Source organism: Aethalodelphis obliquidens, unplaced genomic scaffold, assembly GCF_003676395.1.
Source record: "Aethalodelphis obliquidens isolate GAN/ISIS:26980383/991018 unplaced genomic scaffold, ASM367639v1 scaffold7, whole genome shotgun sequence".
In the NCBI taxonomy this organism is placed as follows: domain Eukaryota; kingdom Metazoa; phylum Chordata; class Mammalia; order Artiodactyla; family Delphinidae; genus Aethalodelphis; species Aethalodelphis obliquidens.
The window spans coordinates 7,005,696-7,027,794 of record NW_020837951.1 but is presented as its reverse complement, the minus strand read 5'-3'; the positions used below and the strand labels follow the sequence as shown (position 1 = coordinate 7,027,794).

Genomic DNA, 22,099 nt, shown 5'->3' with positions numbered 1-22,099 from the left:
CGAAGGTCTGCCAAGTTCCTGCTGTGTGCCAGGCTGTGCTGGCACTGGGGGATGCGGTGGGGAACCAGGGAGAGCTGGACTCTGCCCTCACAGAGAGCAAGGATGGGGCGTGCACTGCCCCCCTCCCCCCGCCCCAGAAGAGCGATCCTGAACTCTCAGTAAACTTCACCAGACCTTGCCTCTAATTTCTCGCCAAGAGAAGAGACCAACACAGGTGTGGACGTGACTGGAGGGTGAGAGGTCTCAGGAGGGACCCCCTGACAAGGACCCTGTGCTGTCCAGCCTGTCCTTCATCAGCACCACTCGGCCAGGCAGCAGAGGCCTTGAGGCAGGGTGGGGTTGGCTGAAACAGGCCCAGGATGGATCCTCTTCCTCCAGCCCTTCAAGGGACGCAACAAACAGATCCCATCTCTCCCCTTCAGCTCTTCCTAGCCCAAATGGGAGAAACCACATGCACTTGGCTATTTTCCTCTCGTAGTCTCCTCTGAATGAAGCCAGGGGAGTAGGGTCACTCTGGTCTCCAAGTACAACCCACATAACCCTTTGGTTTGCCTGGCTTTTTGCTGAGATGAGGACTGGCCTTGGGTAACAATGACACTTTCCCTCACTTACGTGACACCTCCGCACTTAAGGGCAGGCTCTGGGCTGGTCACCTCACACACGTCACTTCGCCAGAACCTCACGACACCCCGTGAGGTGCAGGCTCTTATTATTCCCATCTTGCAGACGTGAGAATTGAGGCCCAGGGTGATTAAGCAACTCACACCGTTAAGAAGTGGTTCAGCCAAGGATTCTGAGCAGATGAGTCTGACACCAGAACCTGAAGTGTTAACCACTCTGCCCTACGGCCTCGTGTCCACTCTGGCCCCCCCGAGGACTGCAAGGTGAGGGGGGCCCTATGGCGCACTCAAGCTCTTTGAGCTGTTGCACTATCGGTTAAGCCTTTTTGCTTTTTAAAATATCAGGAAAACTAAACCCGGGAGTGCTTTGATTTTTATTTTAAATCTCAATCAACTGAAAAATTAAATCTGCTTCTCCCCTCCTGGCTCTTCAAGCCCAAGTGGCTGGCTGCCGTGGGGACCATTTGTCTTCCCCATGTCCCTGTTTCCTTCATCGCTGCTGCACAGCACCTAGGCCATCAGCAATATCAGGAGGTAGAGAGGCAAAAGGAGATTGTCTATCTGCGTAGTGTATGCTTCTAGGAGGGACACGGTGCTGATGGACCCCAAAATCCAAGCATAACTGTAGTTTAAGTCCACTCCACTGTCGAAGATTAAGATCAGAGCTACAGAAATGATCTGGGCAAATATAGATGTCATGGTCCCCTCAAAAGTCTTTTTAGTTCCAGGCCAGCGGATCTCCCCCATGGTGCTGCCGAATATGGAGGCCACAGTGTCGCCCACACCAACGGCCAGGACTCCTGCATAGGGGACTAGGGCCCTGGCTCCCCCTAGGCTACCCTTCTGTGTGCAGGGTCTGGGGACTAACCAAATGGGAAGAGACATGCCTAGGAGCAGGTAGATGTGGGTCAGGATGAGCGGTCCACTGTCTCGTTCGTCCAGGAAGAGGGACAGGAGGCTTCGCAGAGTGTGGCCCAGGGGCTTGATGCGGAAGTAGCGCACATACTCTAGGAAGACGAAGACCGCCAGACATACGGTGGCGGCCACGTAGAGCAGTGGCCGGTCCAAGATGATACCTGGGATGTAGGTGGCTACCACAATGAAGTGGAAATACTTCCGAGCAATGGTGGGGGCCTGGTGCTTCTTGGACTCGGAAGATGACCGCTTGGCATTCTGGTATAGCACCACCAGGCAAGCTAAGGTGGCCAGCAGAGACCAGTAGGCTAGGAGGTAGACTCGGGTCTCTGTCTGGAAGAGGAATTGAAAAAGCCACAGCAGGGGGTTCCTGCGGATGAGCCGGTGCAGCCAGGGCAGGACCACGCCGAGGCCCAGTACACAGGTCATGAGGTGGAAGAAGATGGAAGAGGCCCAGGTGCCTGAGTCCATGAAAACAAAGAGGGTGCTGAAGAAGATGCCCATAAGCACCATCCCTACCACCACTACCAGCAGGAAGAAGTCCAAGGGGTCCCCCTGGCTTTCCACCACAGTCAGAGAGCGCTTGATGAGCTGGTTGAGCACGAAGCTGATGCCACCCAGTACCAGCAGAGCCTCTCCAGGGGTGAAGCAGCGGGGCAGCAGATACAGCAGGATCATGTTGAGGTAGACAAAGATCAACAGGACCTCCAGGACCTCGATCACCTCGCCTACACTCAGCGAGTGCTTCAGGATATAAATGATGACACCTCCAGCCAAGCCCGAGATGACACAGGTGTTGGTGGGCACTGGGCGAGTGATGCCCAGTGCCAGTACCGATGAGAAGAGGGCCACTGCCATGCCAGTGGCCGCCACCACAATTCCAAACCGCTCGAAGTATGGGTTCCCCGCAGCCTGGCAGCGCTCCTTCATAACCAGCCCGAGCAAAGGCATGACCACCGAGGCGGGCAGTAGGCCACTGTTTGCGGACATTCGAAACTGGAAGACAGCGCTGCCCTGCTGTAGCAGCCGGTCCCACTTGTATTGGACATAGAAGGCCTGCACCGCGAGGGCCACGGCGCACCACGAGTATCGATCCCACACGGCCGCGTGGATGCTCAGCACCACTACGAACACCACTGCCGCCTCTGCCAGCACCGAACCGCTCAGCGGAGCCCCAGGCTCAGGGGCCGGGGAAGCGCACTCTCGGGTCATGTCTTCAGACCTGAGACTCCGGGTAAACTGGGGTGACTAGGAACGCCCTGGACTCTGGGCCCTTTAATCCCCGCCAGGCAGAGAGCGGTAGCTTCGCCCAGCCAGCACCTTCTCAATCCGTTCTCCAGCTGCGAGAAGGGAAGCTCTACTGTAGGCCACTCTCTGACGCCTGGGAGCTGGCGTCGGGCTACCCTCCACCGCCTCACACCTATGGCGTAGACGTCGACCCTCGGCCACCTCCCTCACAGCCTCGGCCGCCCTAGCCCGGAGTTCCTCACCTCTCTGGGAATCGCCATGTTGGCCCCGCCCCGGCGTCACGTGACGAAAAGCCCCGTCCACGCCCTGGAGGCGAGTGATCACGTGGGCGTGGCGTCTGGGGGCGGGGTTGGAGCGCGCGCGCGCGCGAAGATGGCGGCGGCCGCCGGCGATCCGTGTGTGAGGTGCGGAGCGGGCCGAGTCGGCGGGCGTGACTGTGAGGCGCGGGGTCGAAGCCGAGCGGAAGCGGGGCGGGAATTGGGGGTTAGATGTGGCAGCAGTGGCTGGGCGAAGGCCGGCTAGGTGGACGGGCTCCGGGACGGGAGGCGGTTACAGCCAAACGGTCCCCGCGCGCGGGGGTCTGAGGTGACTTCTCCAAGAGGGGGCCGGTGCCTCACCACTTCCCTGGACTCCGGCCTCCTGTCTCCCTACCCGGTCCCTTTCCCTTCCTCCCCTCTCCCCTCGGCGAGTCCCTCGGCGCCCCCCTCCCCCCCACCTCGCTTCCTGTGTGGCGTGACGCTCCCTCGAGGCGAGACTCGGCGCTTCGCGGTCGCCCGGGGGAGCCCCTACCCGGGCCCCGCTGCAGCCTCCTGTGCCCGGCCCGGCGGCGCTCCCCAGGTTACCCCCTGTGCTCTCGTTGGGATGTCTGTTTCGGGCGTCGCCGAGCCACCTCCTGGCCGTTTCAGCCCTCTTTCGTCGCTCAGCCTTTCATTCATCCCATCCGTCTAGTCGTTTTCTCATGCATCGATTCCGTCAGCGGACATCCCAGGCGCTGTACTGGGTTTTGGGGACGGGAAGAGAAAATATTAAAAAAGAAAAAGACAGTTCTTGCTAGCGTACAGGCGCACTAGCGCCAGACACCGGCGACGCGCTTTCTTTTATCCGTGTTATCTTCTTGAACTCCCACAACTCCGGGAGGCACCCTGTAATTTACAGATGACTCACAAACCCAGCTCCGAACGGGCTGCGTGTCCGACTCCGAAGCTTTAACCGGATCGCCACACTTGCATCTCGCACTTAGCAGCCTGAAGTGTTTTTCCTTTCCAGCCTCCCGCCTAACCGTCCCTGTCACTTCTTGCTCCTTGTGCCGGCAGTGGTTCCCCACTTTTTTGTCTTGTTCACTGCTGTAGCGTCAACACCCAGAAGAGCATGTAACAGGCTCTCGGTAAATGTTTATTCCGTTTGCCATTTCCTTCATCTCTCCGCTCTAGTGAGGTTTTCTTCTTTGGAATTTCCATGGAACTATCCGAACCTTGTGAGGACCTTTTTTGCTTTTTCTTCCCTCTGCTGTTTCGTGTCAGCTCTTCTGTCGGGCAGCATTGTGGTCGCTGTGCTCTCCTTTTCTTAGGCTTATCTTACAGCCATTGTGGAGCTTGGGTAAAGTTTAGCTCCTGCAGGGCAAGGCGCGTTCTTTATGAAAGAGGACAAGGGAAGGAAAGCTGTTAGTTTGCCTGAAAGATGCTCTCTTCATCCTGGAGAACCTACCAAACTCATACCTGAAGGTGGAAGAAATGACACTAGGATTTCTAGGCACTGCTTTGCTCATAGCTTGTTTTAGGAGCGATCTTTTTTTCTTTTCTTTTTTTTCCCCTTTCCTTTCTATTTGTGTTGGAAGGCATGCTATAATGATGGGGATTATACTGAACAGCAGCCTTCTGTTTGAAATGCCTAGAGGTCTGAACTAAGAAGAAACTTAAATTCTATTCCTGGGCCCTGCTGATTTGCAGATGACCACAGACAGGCCACCTTACCATATGAGTCTGTTTCTCCAAATGAGAATCGTTTTCAGAGCAGTATTGAGGTGGCTGTGAAGCATGTATGTTAATATGAGTTGGCACTAATCAAAAATGCAATAATACTCTCAAATCACTCAGGGTTTTGGAAGGATCACTGAGGGTTTGACGGGAAGTCAGTTTGAATTTTGGCATTTTGGCGTATCTGTTGTGTTCTTCCGTTAATGTGTGCTTAAAAAACAAACAGGGCTTCTCTGGTGGCGCAGTGGTTGAGAGTCCGCCTGCCGATGCAGGGGACGCGGATTCGTGCCCCGGTGCGGGAAGATCCCACATGCCGCGGAGCGGCTGGGCCCGTGAGCCATGGCCGCTGAGCCTGCGCGTCTGGAGCCTGTGCTCCGCAACGGGAGAGGCCACAACAGTGAGAGGCCCGCGTACCTCAAAATAAACAAAAACCCCGTGGTTTGAAAAGCTTGCTGCTTAGCTTAAACCCCAGTTCATGCAAGAGAGGTGTGCCTCATCTGTGGAGTCAGAGCATCCATGAGCATTCATTATTTCCGTGTGGAATATTATAACTGTGTTTCTCAAAAGAACTATCTCAGAGTAGGTTGACTGTGTCTCAGGCTTTCTATCGAAAGGACTCAATTGTAGAGACTGTTAATTCTAATCTCCTGGTTGCTTTCATCCAAAGGTTTCCAACCACATGGATCTCTCTAAGGAAGATAATTTCCAGTTTCATTAACTTCAGCTCTTTTAGGAATGGAATTCCATGTTGTCTGCTAGAACAGTTGGACTGCAAGTCAATATTTTTTTTTAACCTCACCTTTGAGGCAAGTTATTGAATTTCTGTGCCTTAGTTTCTTCCGAAAACACTTAGCTCAAATTTATTTTATTTATTTACAGTGTCTGCAAACAAATGACAGACACTGTAGCACTTATTTCTTTTCTTGAAAGTATATGTGGAAGATGTTGCTCTGAGGCTTGAATTAGACATCGCAATTCCAACCATGTCTCTTGGGTCTTGAAAATCACCTGCTCAAACCTCCAGATCTCAATTTGAGGTGAAATCTTTCATTGATCCCTGGATCAGTACCCAGTGATCTCTCTCTTTTCTGACTCTTTTCTGTCCTATATGGTTATTTTCCTTTGTAGTGTCTAATTATTAGGATCATGCCCTTTGGTACTTTCTACTTTTTTGCTGATTGTGTAAGGTATGTTTAACATCCTTTATCATTCCCAACACTAAGCTTATGAGTATCGTGAAGGTCTTAGATTTATTTGGATCCCCATTATTCCTAGACCATAAATGTGTAGGAATTGAGGATCCAGTAACTCATTTCCACAAGGATTCCCTTCCTGATAAACCACTGTTTTCTCCTTTATTCTGCCTTTTCTTGGCACTTCTGCGTATAACATTTGTCATTTCTAGTTTTTCTGTTCCAGGTCTAAAAGGGACTTATATCATTCTTATTCTTTAATATTTGCTCATCAGCATGTTTTGAGCCTCTCCTGTGTGCCAGCCACTGTGTTAGGGAATGGTCTGCCACTGTAGGACAGAAGGCTTCGCCTCAGTCTTTGCCTGCTTGCAGCATGAAATTCTTGGGTGCAGCTTGAGGCAGTGTAATATAATGATTGAACTCTGGAGTCCTGCAAACCTGGGTTCAAGCCCTAGCTCTATTATAAATTAGCTTTGTGGTCTAACAGAATTTACTTAACCACTCTGAAACCTTAGTTTCCTGATGAGATAATGGGGATAATAATAGTATTTGCTTCATAAGTAAGTTGAAATATTCAGTAAGACAAAGCATTAAAGACTTACTTAGCACAGTGCCTTACATAAGTGCTCAATAAATGTTGGCTAATCTTGTTATCAAACTCATTCTCAATAAACATTATTGTTTTTGACACCTTATAACAAAAAGACCATAATATAACTTAGTTTTGCAAGTGAGAGTCTTAATTTCTAAAGAAATAGCTAACTTTTTTTCTTTTAAGTAGTAAGTGTAAAAATTACTGTATTTTTCTAGGGCAGTGATCTATCTCCAGTTTTGTTTTGTAGCAGAATCTTTTTCTCCCCATTCCTCCCCGCCAAAAAAAAAAAAAAAAAAAGCCACTATATCAAGCATAAAAGGCAAAGAAGATCGGGACTTCCCTGGTGGCGCAGTGGTTGAGAATCCTCCTGCCAATGCAGGGGACACGGGTTCGAGCCCTGATCTGGGAAGACCCCATATGCTGCAGAGCAACTAAGCTCATGCACCACAGCTACTGAGCCTGCGCTCTAGGGCCTGTGTGCCTGAACTACTGAGCCCGCGTGCTGCAACTACTGAAGCCCACGCACCTAGAGTCCGTGCTCTGCAACAAGAGAAGCCACAGCAATGAAAAGCCCACTTTCCACAACTAGAGAAAGCCTATGAGCAGCAAAAAAAACCCAAAGCAGCCAAAAAAAAAAAAAAAAAAAGGCAAAGAAGATCTATACTGACCAGGTCTTTTACCTGCTCCTCTGAGACAAGCTGATGCCCTAGAGCAGTGGTAATTTAGGAATTCATTTGAGTACTCATTTTAAAATGTAGATTTCCCATGCCCAACCTCTGAGAAAGAGTAGCTCTGGGTGATGACCAGGATTCTGCAACGTTGCTATGCTGTTTCCAGCTGATTTTGCTGTTTGGGCTGAGGACCAACTACATTTTGAGAAATACTCTTAGAACATTTTTTTGTTCTTTTTTAATAAATAAATAAATATATTAAAAAAAAATCCTTGACATACAAGGGAACACCTGTAACACTGTTGGTAGAACGTAAATTTGAACAGCCACTATGGGAAATAGAATGGAGGTCCTCAGATACTAAAATTAGAACTACATGTGATGCAACAATCTCATTTCTGAGTATACATCCAAAGGAAATAAAATCACTATCTTAAAGAGATATCTGGACTCCCACATTCATTGCAGCATTATTCACAATAGGCAAGATATGGAAACAAAGTTAAGTGTCCATCATCAGATTAAGAGATAAAGAGGATTTGGTATCTATACACAAAGGAATATTTTTAAGCTGTGAGAAACATGAAATCCTGCCATTTGAGACAACACAGATGGAACTTGAGGGTGTTAGGAAAATTTAAAAATTCAGACAAAGAAAGACAAGTACTATATGATATCACTTACATATGGAATATAAAAAAGCCAAACTCGGGCTTCCCTGGTGGCGCAGTGGTTGAGAGTCCGCTTGCTGATGCAGGGTACACGGGTTCGTACCCCGGTGTGGGAAGATCCCACATGCTGTGTCGTACCCCGGTCTGGGAAGATCCCACATGCTGTGGAGCGGCTGGGCCCTTGAGCCATGACCGCTGAGCCTGCACATCCGGAGCCTGTGCTCCGCGACGGGAGAGGCCACAACAGTGAGAGGCCTGCGTACCGCAAAAAAATAATAATAATAAAATAAAAAAGAATAATTTAGCTCAGGCATACAAAAGCCTTTAATTAATGATAAATTTCTTTCCATTAATTGTGATGTAATGTTAGCCCCATTATTAACTATTTATTATATAATAGGTATCTAATCTGTTTTGTGCAAACCAGAAGCTGTCCTTGGTAAAGTAAAAGCATATGCCATTTTAAAGCCCCTCCCCTTTATTTTTTGCTAACTCAGATTTATCAGACAAGTAAGTTAGATGATAATTATTCTCTTTACAAAAGTCATTCTTCCAAAATTTACTATAAATTTCTTTAAATAGTGAGCTTGCTTCTGTCTTTAATTTCTTAGGGCTTGGCTTATTCGTACCTTTTAATATAGATTATCAGTACAAAGAGATATATTTGTTTCATCAACTGGATCTAATCTCCTAATTTTTGAATAGTGAATGCTCTCGTTATCAGAAAGATGATTAGTGATTCCACAGTGCAGTTGTGGGAGTTGGTGATTATTGATTCAGCAGAATTGAAGTTGTTTTCTTAAAAGCATTAACCTTTAGGAAAGATTTATAATTTTTAGGTGTCTTTCATCCTCTTTTGATGGGAAAATCCTGAACATTTTTAAATAGGGCTAGTGCTTTGTGTTACTGTCTTAATGGGGAAAAGATTTTTCAATTTATCCTCGTAGTTAATATAACTTGCATTCTTGTTAACTATCTAGTATATTTTATTAGGACCTTTTCATCGTCTCTCTGAAAATAGGCTTTCTAAGCAGTGTTAATTATTTCAGGTTACTATTCTAGGGCTTATTTAGGATCTCCCAAAATATAATCCCTATGTTTTTTATAATCCTTTCTTTTTTTTATGACTTTAAAAAAAAAAATTGGGGCTTCCCTGGTGGCGCAGTGGTTGAGAGTCCGCCTGCCGATGCAGGGGACATGGGTTCGTGCCCCGGTTCGGGAAGATCCCACGTGCCGCGCAGTGGCTGGGCCCGTGAGCCATGGCCGCTGAGCCTGCGTGTCCGGAGCCTGTGCTCCGCAACGGGAGAGGCCACAACAGTGAGAGGCCTGCGTACCGCAAAAAAAAAAAAAAAAAAAAAATTGTTATTTTTATTTATTTATTTATGGCTGTGTTGGGTCTTTGTTGCTGCACGTGGGCTTTCTCTAGTAGCGGCGAGCGCGGGCTACTCTTCATTGCGGGGCTTGGGCTTCTCATTACGATGGCTTCTCTTTGTTGTGGAGCATGGGCTCTAGGCGCGCAGGCTTCAGTAGTTGTGGCATGTAGGCTCAGTAGTTGTGGCTCATGGGCTCTAGAGTGCAGGCTCAGTAGTTATGGTGCACGGGCTTAGTTGCTCTGTGGCATGTGGGATCTTCCTGGCCTAGGGCTCGAACCCATGTCCCCTGCATTGGCAGGCGGATTCTTAACCACTGTGCCACCAGGGAATTCCCCATAATCCTTTCTTGAGAGAATTTCTTAATGATTACATTTTGAAATTTAATTCTAGATTAAAAAAAGAACCACAAAACATGTTTCCATGGATGAGGGAAGGAACTGGGGTTAGCACATGGTTGGGAGTATATTTGAAGAGCTCCCTGAGGGCAGGGACTATATCTCATGTGTGTGGGGGATATTTTTTTGGTATCAATGTTAAATTTCTTGATTTCAATTGTTGTACTATGTATGAAGTTGTCCTTGCTTTTAGGAAAGATACACTGAAGTGTCTAGGGATAAAGGAATATGATATCTCTAATACAATTTTGTATAGTTTTGGAAAAATGTGTGTACAGGTACACAAATAGCATTTTTGTGTTGTATATATAATATAGTTATACACACACACAAAGAGGGAGAAAGAAAATAATAAAACAAATAATAATTGGTGAATCTGAGCAAAGGATATATGAAAATTCTTTGTAATGTCAGAAGCAGAAGTTGCTTCCATGGCTCCACAGCTAGAGAGAAGACAAAGCCTGTTCTGGGAGATGGATTCACCAGTTCACTCTGTTCCTACTTTTTTTTTTTTTTTTTTTTTTTGCTTCCTCTTGCTGTGATGTACATTCTTTAAAGGACTCACTTTTGGAATCTTACTGGAATTAAGTTAATATAAATCTGAAGTAGATTCTGATAAGATGTATATGATAAGCCCTTGAACAGCCACTGTTTTTTCCATCACTCTATCCATATTCCCCAGAGATGCCACATTTCTCCAGAAATACGCCTGTTGTTGAATGATGAGTTGATGGTCTTGGAGGGCTTTCTGGGGAGGTGCGGTGTGGGGGGCAGCTTCGGCTCACTGCGGGGTGAAGGACACTGGTGGTGGAGGTACTGGGGATACTCATCGGTATGAGCTGTCCTGGAGGCCGCCATTTTGACACCAAGACCTGGCCCTGCTCCTCATGTGTGTTTTTTTAATCTCCTGTATTTAGCACTGCATGTGGTACCTAGTGGGAATTCATTAATGATTGAATGAACGTAGTGCCGTTCATAATGACTGTTAGAATTTACTGGATTGAGAAAGTGCATCATGTCATGTATTTAGAAAATTTTCTGAAGGTGTTGGGAGTCCTGAAACAGATTAGTCTTTTTCTGGATTTTTGTTCCTTATTGGTCATTACGTTTTAATGAGAAGGGAGGAGATAGAAATACTAAATTGAGGCATCTTCTTAGCATAGAAGATGTACTGTAATTCATTAATTACTGTGTTTCATTAATTCTAAAATATACATTTTTCTTTTTTCCGAAAGAGCAAGATTACCTCTGCTTTCTCTCATTTTTTAGGAGTAGTAGAGAACTGTGGACAATTTTGCTTGGAAGGTCAGCTCTGAGAGAACTGGTAAGTGGTGTGTTCTTGAATGGATTCTGTGGTTCTTTGTGTAGTTTACATGACCAAAAATGCCCTTCTCTTTGAAATAGGAAGTAAACACCTTTTATTATTCCTAAAATAGGCATTATGCATTCCCCACTTCTCTTTGCTGAAATGCAGTGTGTCTTATAGCCTAGCTGTTGAAGTTTTCGAAATCTCCACTTTTCTTTGTACCTCAGTGATTCCTTTTCTGAAAAGATACCAGTGCTACTTGACTGGCTGCTGAGAGTAGGGGTACAAACACCATTTTACTACCATAGGCTAACAGAGATTCTCAGGCCTTTTCTCTGTCTCATATTGACTTGCCTTTTCTTCCTTTTCTGTTTAGCTAGCTGCTTAGGTCACAGAGGCTGAGGTTTTTAGGACATTTCCAAGTATATAATCAATAAAGAACAGTTCTTCATGTGGATCCCTGAGTGTTCTGACTCTGTGAGGCTAAAGTGTTAAGATGACATATAATTATTACTAGTGTTGTTATTGTAATTAACATAATGAATGTTAACATCATTTTTAGAGCCTTAACATTTTTTGATATGTCTTCATCAGATAATTCCATGTCTGAGAATATATTTTAAAAGAAAGAAATTGTTTTGGGCACAAAGCTCTTTACCATAGTGTTATTCATATAAATAAAGAATTATAGCCAGCTTAAATGTATCTAACATTAGAAGAATGGTAAATAAATCATGATCTAGCCACTTGATAAAATATTATGCAACCACTAGAAAGGATGTTTATCAAGATTTTCATAATAAGGTTAAATCATTATGTTAGAATGTTAAGCAAAGAAAAGCAGGCTACAGAATTCTATATCCAAAATTATTTCAACTGTGGGGAAAAATGCATATTAAAAAGACTCAAAGGAATATGTTATCCTCAGTGTGATCCTGGAATCTGATTAAAATTGCATTTGTATAATTTCCTTCTTCTTTTCCAGAATCAGATTGAGGCAGAGCTGAATAAACATTGGCAGCGGCTGTTAGAAGGGCTTTCTTACTATAAACCTCCCAGGTATGGCTATTCTGTGGGTCTCATTTGAGTAATTCCCCTGAGGAACCTGACATAGATGAAACCACCCTCATGTAGGATTCTGTGATATTACTGGGTTAGTTAGATCAGAGGGTATATAATTTAGCTAACCAGGGAAAAAGAGTAGGGGACATTTTTTTCTCTCTGTTGAAGAAAAGGAAATTCCTTCTGGAGATACAGTATTGTTGAAACCGTTGTATAACCCTAGTATCCAGGGATGAGGATTTATTAAATACTCAATTAAGATTCCTAATACTTATTTCAGTCCATCATGTTTGTGTGAGAGACCGTCAGCACCAAATGCTAGGATATAGCAGTGAACAATGCTGACACAAAATAGCAGCTGACACTCATGTATTTTTTGCTATGTACCAGTTACTGCTGTAAGCAGTAGACTTACGGTAAGTTATTTAATCCTCACAACAGCCCTTTGAGATAGGTACTATTTTTGTTCTTTTTTTTTTTTTTGCGGTACGCGGGCCTCTCACTGTTGTGGCCTCTCCCGTTGGGGAGCACAGGCTCCGGACACACAGGCTCAGCGGCCATGGCTCACGGGCCCAGCCGCTCTGCGGCATGTGGGATCTTCCCGGACCGGGGCACGAATCCGTGTCCCCTGCATCGGCAGGTGGACTCTCAACCACTGCGCCACTAGGGAAGCCCTATTTTTGTTCTTTGTTTGAATATATAGATTTTTTTTGCTCGGCAGTGGAAAAGAACAATAATAAAATAGAAAGTGGTTAAAAAAGAAGACTCTTTTATCTTAATTCCTAGTCCAGCTCTCATTCTATTATGCATCATAGTTCTCAAGCTGCCCTCATTTCCCTTCTACTTCTGAACACCTGTTGATTTTATTACATCTTCGCCTTCCATCTTCATTCTCTTAGGTTAGTGAAGAACTTTCTTTTTTTGATCATCTGTTAACCCTTCCCCCATAATTATTTTGAAGTAACTCCCAGGTGTCATGTTGTTTTATCTGTAAATACTTTACTATGTATCCAGAATATATGAACTTGAAAAAAGAAGATAAGCACTATGTTATCACATGTAGGTATTTTTATTATTATTGTTTCCATTTTACAGATGGGGAAACTGAGGCACAAAGAGGTTAAGTAACTTGCCCAAGGTCACACAGCTAGTAAGTGGTAGAACCAGGATTCGAACCTGGCAGTCTTACTCCAGCGTCTGTGTTCTTAATCATCATTCTGTGTTGCCTCTTTCAGACCTTATTGTTTAACTTTATACTAGCCTTTGTGTTGTGGATTTTCTGTGAAATGTGAGAGTCTCTCTAAAAAAAAAGAAAAAATCCAACAACAATATGCTTTAGTTCACAGAATGGGCATTTGTGGTATGAATTTCTTTTTTTAAAGACAAAAGTTCCTTTTGTAGTAGCATGGGATTTTAAAGTCTGACAGACTTTTTTTTTTTTAAACTGCAGGCTTAATTTGAATTTAACACAGATTTTTAAACATTTTTAACTTTTTTTTTAATGTTCTCTTTCTGTTCCAGGATTCAGCCCAGGGTATCATATTGCATTTAGTTGTCATGTCTCCTTAGCTGTTAGCTGTGACAGTATCTCAGTCTTTCCTTGGTTTTCATGACCTTGAATAGTTTTGAGGAAGACTGGTCAAGTATTTTGTAGTAGAATACCGTGAATTTGGAAGTCTGATTTTTTTTTTTCCATTATTAGATTGAGGTGGGTTGTGGGTACTTCACACTGAGGTGAAGTACCATTCTTATCACATCATGGCAGAGGATACATGTTATCCACATGAAGTCACTGGTGATGTTAACCTTGCTCACTTGGGTAAGGTAGCATTTGCCAAGTATCTCCTCTGTAAAGTCACTCTTTTCTCTTTCCCTACTCTATTTTTCGGAAGTGAGTCACTCAGTATAGCCTGCTTTCAGTGTGTGGGTGTAGTGAAATTAAACTACCTCCTGAAGGGGGTAGCATATATGTGTGTTACTGGAACTCCTTCTGTAAGGAAGATTTTTCCCTTCTTCCCCATTTATTTATATATATATTTATTCATTCATTTATTTAAATCATTATGGACTCATGTATATTTCATACTTTGTTTTTACTTTGTTCCAGCTTTGGCCATTGGGCATTGTTTGAGGTTTTGACATGTCCCCATGCTTTTGTTTTCTGAGTGTATTCTTACTTTCTGGCATTACAAGATGCTCCAAGCTCATCTGGTATTTTCCCCACCCCAGCTCTAGAATCAGCCATTTCTCCAAGGAGTCCCGATACCTTTTGTTAGAGAATGGTATTAGAAATAAAGATCTGGGTGCTGGGTGTGCGCGCTGCTACTGGAATGTCATAGCTTCTAGGCCTTCTGAGTGTACATAGACAATATATATACGTATACTAACAGACCTGGTTTTAAATTTCACCTCAACTTTTTATTAGCTGTGGGATTTTTGGTAAGTTATTTATTCTTTCTAAGTGTTGGTAATTCCATTTGTAAAATGGGGATAGTAATGTTTACCTTCCAGGCTAGTTATAAGGATCAAAAATAATTAATGTAACTAAGTAGATCTACAAATAATATAGTTATAACTATAGTTTGTAACAGACATATACTGTATTTATTACTTAGACATAGTTTTGTGTTATAAAGTCTGTAGAGATGAACTTGTGTGTGTGTGTGTGTCTGTGCGCGCGCATGTATGTGTATTTTATAGGCACCTAAAAGGCAGAAAAAGGTCTGTGGTAAAAATATCTTTAATATTTTTGTTTTAAACCCCTAGAGGGTCATTGAGAATGAGGAAATGATTCACTGTTCTTTTCATAGTCCAAATTCAGCTGAAAAAGTGAAAGCTAATAAAGATGTAGCTTCACCACTGAAGGAACTGGGTTTAAGAATCAGCAAGTTTTTGGTGAGTAAAAATTAGCACTGGCTGTTTATTACCTGCAGGGTGGATATGTGTGGTTTTGTTGTTAGTGATTGTTAGTGAAAATTCAGTTTATTTCAGTTTTAGAGATTAAACTGAGCATATTATATTTCAGAAATGCCCAAGTTGCAACTCTTCTTGCTAAAAGCCACAAGTCAAGTTGCCTGACCCTGTTTACTGCATATCATAGAGTTTTCTTCAGCATACTTGGGGTGTTCTTTAAGTCGCCTAGATTGTATTTAATTATGTAGCTGTTTCCTTTTCATTTTGGAAACCCAGATCATGCCTGCTGCTATATTAATGTTCTTGGTGAATAAGCACAGTTGTTTCTGACATGTAAGTTTAACTGGCATGTAAATTACATGTCAGTGGCTGCTCCTTTTTTCTCCTATTTGGGTTAAAATTATGTTGTGTGAAATCTTTTAAAATAATTTTTGTTTATTCAAGTTCCGTGTTCATTCTAGAGAACAAATCTTTAGATTGCTTTGCGTGCTCTTTGTGGTTTCTGACCTGAGGTGGCTGTTCCTCCCTTGTAACCTCTGTTTTCAGGGTCTTGATGAAGAACAGAGTGTGCAGTTACTCCAGTGTTACCTTCAAGAGGATTACAGAGGTACTCGGGACTCACTAAAGGTTTGTAGTTATGTCCAGCTCCCTTCTCCTACCTTTATCCTTTTCCTGGTTGGTTTTAGATAATTCAGGATTTTGGTGCCAGTTCTCTGCAACAGAGATAGGTGATCAGATACAGCCATTCTCAGGAAAGACTTTGTAAAGCCTTTAAAAAACATATGCTTAAGTCGAGGTCTGTCCTCAGACTTGGAGGGGCCGAGAGGTCAAAGACTGACATGTTAATCATAGAATCGCAGGATGTCAGAACTGAAAAGGACCTGAGACAACATCTAGCCTTTCCAGCCCCTGATTTTATATATGAGGAACTTGAGGCCAGAGGAGAGGGGCAGGGATTTGAGCACAGACTTGGATACACTTAGGTAAAAAAATGTATCCAGAAATGAACGGGCAATTATAATCTTGAAGGGTAAGGTAAAGATGTTTACCTTTTTCTTTATTAATTGATTTTGCTAATAAGATGGCTCTTTGTTCTTTTTTCTTTCAGACGGTACTGCAAGATGAGAGGCAGAGCCAGGCCTTAATCCTGAAGGTCAGTGCTAGTCACCATTTCCATTCTTTGATGTAAAATTGGGCAACAGATTCTTGACCATGTTCTGAGCATTGCTGGCTTTTTTAAATGCAGTAGGATTAATTTGAAGTTTTAAATTTCTTTATCTTTCTTTCTTTATCTCCCCCCACCCCCAAAGTTGTATTTTTGTTTTATGATTTTCTTTGCTGTGCAAAAGCTTGTAAGTTTGATTAGGTCCCATTTGTTTATTTTTGCTTTTATTTCTATTGCCTTGGGAGACTGACCTAAGAAAACATGCTATGATTTATGTCAGAGAATGTTTTGCCTTTGTTCTCTTCTAGGAGTTTTATAGTATCATGTTTTATATTCAAGTCTTTAAGGCATTTTGAGTTTATTTTTGTGTATGGTGTGAGGAAGTGTTGTATCTTTGACCTTGATTTACATGTGGCTGTTCAGCTTTCCCAGCACTACTTACTGAAGAGACTATCTTTTTTTCATTGTGTATTCTTGCCTCCTTTTTCAAAGATTAATTGACTGTAGGTGTGTGGGCTTATTTCTGGGCTCTCTATTCTGTTCCATTGATCCATATGTCTGTTTTTTTTTTTGACCGCACCATATGGCGTGCGGAACTTCCCTGACCGGGGGTCGAACCCGCGCCCCCTGCAAGTGTGGAGTCTTAACCACTGGATCATCAGGGAAGTCCCCATATGTCTATTTTTGTGCAATACTACGCTGTTTTGATTACTGTAGCTTTGTAGTATTGTCTGAAGTCTGGGAGGGTTATGCCTCCAGCTTTGTTTTTTTTCCTCAGGATTGCTTTGGCAGTTCTGGGTCTTTTATGGTTCCATATAAATTTTAGGATTATTTGTTCTAGTTCTGTGAAAAATGTCATGGGTAATTTGATAGGGATCGCATTAAACCTGTAGATTGCTTTGGGTAGTCTGGCTATTTTAACAATATTAATTCTTCCAGTTCAAGAGTGTGGGATATCTTTCCATTTCTTTGAATCATCTTCAATTTCCTTTATCAGTATTTTACATTTTATAGTTCTCAGCGTATAAGTTTTTCACCTCTTTGGTCAGGTTTGTTCCTAAGTTTTTTGTTTTTGTTTTTTTTGGTGTGATTTTCTTTTTTTTCCCTTTCTAAAAAATTTTTATTTTATTTTGGAGTATAGTTGACTTACAATGTTGTGTTAGTTTCAGGTGTACAGCAAAGTGATTCAGTTTTACATATACATGTATCCATTCTTTTTCAAATTCTTTTCGCATATAGGTTTTTACAGAATATTGAATAGAATTCCTTGTGCTATACAGTAGGTCATTGTTGATTATCTAGATGTGATTTTAAAAGGAATTATTTTTTACTTTCCCTTTATGATATTTTATTGTTATTGTAAAGAAACACAGCAGATTTCTGTATGTTAATCTTGTATCCTGCTACCTTGCTGAATTTGTTTATCAGTTCTAGTAGTTTTTGTGTGGAATCTTTAGGGTTTTCTATGTTATCTGCATGTGATGGCAATTTCACCTCTTTTCTTCCAATTTGGATACCTTTTCTTTTTCTTCCCTGATTGCTGTGGCTAGGACTTCTAATACTGTGTTGAATAGAACTGGTGAGAGTGGGCATAGGATCTCATTTTAACATGGAATTTGACCATGACTTCTGAAGTAGTTTCCTATTTGGTATTTAGTGAGAACTGGGTACATCAGTTACAAGCAATTAGGACATATACTAATGGTATTTTTATATTTGCTTTCATGTATTTGGCCTGTCAGTTTATTTATTTATTTTAAAATATTTATTTATTTATTGGCTGCCTTGGGTCTTTTTTTTTAAAAAATAAATTTATTTATTTATTTTTGACTGAGTTGGATCTTTGTTGCTTCACGCAGGCTTTCTCTAGTTGCAGCGAGTGGGGGCTACTCTTCATTGCTGTGCGCGGGCTTCTCATTACAGCGGCCTCTCATTGTGGAGCATGGGCTCTAGAGCGCAGGCTCAGTAGTTGTGGCGCACGGGCTTAGTTGCTCCGCAGCATGTGGAATCTTCCAGGACCAGGGTTTGAACCTGTGTCCCCTGCATTGGCAGGTGGATCCTTAACGGCTGCGCCACCAGGGAAGCCCTGCATTGGGTTTTAGTTGCAGCACATGGGCTCTCTAGTGGCTTGTGGGCTTCAGAGCGTGTGGGCTCTGTAATTGCAGCGTGTGGGTTTAGTTGCCCCGTGGCATGTGGGGTCTTAGTTCCCTGACCAGGGATCAAACTGGCATCCCCTACATTGCAAGACGGATTCTTAACCACTGGACCACCAGGGAAGTCCCTGGCCTGTCAGTTTATAGTCAGTTTATTACTTGAATGCCCAACTGAGAAGTCATGCTAGAAAACTTGTTTATATTTTTAAATAATTCCTTTTATCTTGTATAACTTTACTTGTATCCTAGTTCATGAAGGTCTTTTGCTTTTTTTGGCCTAACACTGTTTCCATTTCTGTGATTGTTTATACAGATCTAATTTTTCCATTCACATCTTTTTTTTTTTAATTAATTAATTTATTTTTGTCTGCATTAGGTCTTCATTGTTGTGCGTGGGCTTTCTCTAGCTGCGGCGAGCAGGGGCTACTCTGTTGCAGTGCGCGGGCTTCTCATTGCAGTGGCTTCTCTTTGTTGCGGAGCACGGGCTCTCTGCATGTGGGCTTCACTAGTTGTGGCGTGCGGGCTTCAGTAGTTTGGGCTCACGGGCTCTAGAGTGCAGGCTCAGTAGTTGTAGCACACCGGCTTAGTTGCTCCGCAGCATGTGGGATCTTCCCAGACCAGGGCCCGAACCCGTGTCCCCGGCATTGGCAGGTGGATTCTTAACCACTGCGCCACCAGGGAAGTCCCCCATTCACATCTTTAAGTGATTTTTTAATCAATAAATTTAAAATTGAATATCTTCCATGCAAAGGTGAGTAACTGATTTTGAATCTTTGGGTTCTTCCCAGATTGCAGATTATTACTATGAAGAAAGAACGTATATTCTTCGTTGTGTCTTACACCTTCTCACTTATTTCCAAGATGAAAGACACCCCTATAGGGTAAGCCCATTTAGTCCTCTTGTTTCTCTTTACCCTGTAAAATTCAATCCTTTTTATAATTTATTCATATTTCTGTTCATTTGAATATTTACCTTTTACTCAACATATAAGTTACTGTTTTGGATTTTTTTTAAGGTTGAATATGCAGACTGTGTTGATAAATTGGAAAAGGAACTAGTTACAAAATATAGACAGCAATTTGAAGAGCTTTATAAAACTGAAGCACCAACATGGGAGACACATGGAAACCTCATGGTATGTGGTTATTGGGCCCTCCTGTAACGCTCAGGAGAATTGTATATCTGCTCATAGAGCTCTAGGTGAAATTATTTATTCACCTATGAACTTAAAACATTTATAAATTGTCATTCTTTAGAATAGTTTAAACATGTGATATGAATCAAAACATTGACTTTAACTAATGGTATTTAATTTGGACCTTCCCCTTGACTTTGTCTCTCCAGTTAATTTACTTTTTTTCTTACCTGAAATATTCTCTTAGTGGTTAATGAAACTCTAAACCCAAGATTTCATCTTCTTTATTATCATTATCTATTAAGTCTGTGACACTAGTCTAATTGTTTTATCCTAAATCTTAAACCAATGTGCATTTATAGATTAGAACATGACCTTTTTTGTTTTGAAATTATTATTATGTTTATTAAAACAATTCAACCAAAATACAGACAGTAGCTCTTTAAAATACTTAATAGAAGAAAGGAGCTCACTTGTAATAGCAACAAAAGCATAAATTTCTCAGGAATAAGCTTACTATAATCCAAAATCTAAATGAAGGGAACTTTAAAATGCTAAAGGGATATAAACAGTCATAATCAAATGGAAAGACATGGTGCCTTCTTGAAAATAAAGACTCAGCACCAAGTGTCAGTCCTTTTTATTTTAATCTATAAATTTACTGTGATCCTAGAAAAAATACTAACAAGTATTTGCTTTGCCTTTTATTTTGGAACTAGACAAGCTGGTTCTAAAATTCATTTGAAAAATAAATAAGAATAGCCAGGAAGTTTTTCAGAAAGGAAGATAAGCTTTATTAGATAGTAAGACTAAAATAATTTAAAGCATGGCATTGGTACATGAATAAATAGACTGATGAATAGCACATAGTAGAAAGTCTAGTGTAGACCAAATGCTGATAGGGAATTAGTGTATGATAAAGGTGGCATTTCAAATTAATGGGGAAATGTTGGGTTTTTCAATAAATGGTGTTGGAACTACTGGGTAGCCATCTGGAGAAAAATCAAACTGTATCTCTATCTCATTCCTTCTACCAGAAGAAAATCAGAGAGATATCAATGATTTAAATTTTTAAAATTCAACTATAAAAATACTAGAAGACACATGGGAGGTAGTTTTGTTTTTATTTTTTTGGATTGGAGAAGACTTTTTAAAGTAAAACACAGGACTTCCCTGGCGGTCCAGTGGTTAAGACTCCGTGCTTCCACTGCACGGGGCACGGGTTCCATCCCTGGTCGGGGAACTAAGATCCCTGGTCAGAGCACTAAGTGCCATGTGGCCAAAATAGATAAATAAATAAAAATAAAGTAAAACTCAGAAGCCATAAAAGAAAAAAGAAAAGATAAACCTGGCAACATCAAATCAAAAACTTTTACAAGGCAAAAAAACAAAAATAGTGCTATAAGCAAAGTCAAAAGACAAACTCATAGCCTAAAGGGTTCTTGAAATAGAAAGAACACCTGTAAGTCAATAAGCAAAACCGAACAGAAAAACAGGCAAATGAAATACATATTTACATGACAAAACTCACATCCAAGGGATGGGATAATGGGCACTCATACTTTGCTGTTTGAATTTGTATACTTTTTAATGGAAAACATTATGACAATATCTAAAAATTGAAAAGCACATATTTCTTGACCTAGTAGTTCCACTTTAAGAGTTTATCCTATAGATACATTCACACTTACATGAAATGACTGTGTAAATGACACATCTGTAGCATCCCTCAGCTTTATTCAGATATAATTTACATCCAGTAAAATTCATTCATTTTAAGTGTACAGTTTGAATTTGGCAGTTGTATATAGTTATATGCAGTAACCACCTTCATGATCAGTATATATTGATAGAACATTTCTGTCTATCCAGTAAGTTTGCAGTTAGTCTGTGACCCCTGGCCCCCAGCAACTACTAGTCGGAATGAATGAATGTGTGTGGTATATTACTGGAAGGAAAGATAAAAACCTCTAACAGTGGTTGCCTCTGGGGATAGATTTGGATGACTGGGCAATAGGAATTGTAGGGAGGGGATACTTTTTTTTAATCTTATTTTTATACATGTTTTACCTAATAAAAATAACTCGAAGAATTTAAATGTGTTTTAAAATCTGACTTTATTTCTCTCCCATTTTTCTTCATTGGTTGTGCAGACTGAGCGCCAGGTGTCTCGCTGGTTTGTTCAGTGCCTTCGGGAGCAATCCATGCTGCTAGAAATTATTTTCCTTTATCATGCATACTTTGAGATGGCACCTACTGACCTATTGGTATTAACCAAGATGTTTAAAGAGCAAGGATTTGGTAGTAGGCAGACTAACAGGCACCTGGTAGATGAGACCATGGATCCTTTTGTGGATCGGATTGGGTAAGTCTGAATTGAGGTCTCAGAACTTGTACAATGTTTAGAGTTTAGAGCATTGATATTAGAGTGGTCCTGTGAATGGGTGAAGGGGGGGGCTAGGTATACTTTTCACTTAATGGGTGGGGAAATAGATGGGCGTACTACCATGTTCTAGGTCATTCAGGGAATGAAGACTTGGATTGAGAGGGATATCTTCTCAAAATAAGTATCACATTCTATTCTTTTACTTACTGTTTTCATCTAATAGTTCATCCTTTCGTTCTACAAAAAATTCGTTGAGCAACTGTTGTAGACCAGGCACTGTGCAAATGCCAAGAAGACAGTGATAAATAGGGGAGATGTATTCCC

At 42.2% G+C, this 22,099-nt stretch overlaps 2 protein-coding genes across 4 annotated transcripts in view; one reads left to right on the top strand and one right to left on the bottom strand.

Moving 5' to 3' along the window:
• Positions 1-975: 975 nt before the first annotated feature.
• Positions 976-3,203, bottom strand: DOLK (dolichol kinase). Its single transcript, XM_027104594.1, has one exon. It carries the CDS (start codon positions 2,745-2,747, stop codon positions 1,131-1,133), a length of 1,617 nt encoding a protein of 538 aa, XP_026960395.1. The 5' UTR covers positions 2,748-3,203; the 3' UTR covers positions 976-1,130.
• NUP188 (nucleoporin 188) overlaps positions 3,130-22,099 on the top strand; it is a 45,332-nt gene continuing 26,362 nt past the window's right edge. For all 3 annotated transcript variants that reach the window (XM_027104591.1, XM_027104592.1, XM_027104593.1), the window contains exons 1-9: positions 3,130-3,187; positions 10,924-10,978; positions 11,946-12,019; positions 14,833-14,917; positions 15,482-15,562; positions 16,044-16,088; positions 19,042-19,134; positions 19,270-19,389; positions 21,543-21,754. In XM_027104591.1, coding sequence (XP_026960392.1) covers positions 3,156-3,187; positions 10,924-10,978; positions 11,946-12,019; positions 14,833-14,917; positions 15,482-15,562; positions 16,044-16,088; positions 19,042-19,134; positions 19,270-19,389; positions 21,543-21,754 — 797 coding nt within the window. In that variant the 5' untranslated portion in view covers positions 3,130-3,155. The remainder of the gene's footprint in view (positions 3,188-10,923; positions 10,979-11,945; positions 12,020-14,832; positions 14,918-15,481; positions 15,563-16,043; positions 16,089-19,041; positions 19,135-19,269; positions 19,390-21,542; positions 21,755-22,099) is intronic.

Bases quoted from the DNA above. Each gene is read 5' to 3' on its own strand.
- DOLK (XM_027104594.1), bottom strand. From the start codon at position 2,747: ATGACCCGAGAGTGCGCTTCCCCGGCCCCTGAGCCTGGGGCTCCGCTG.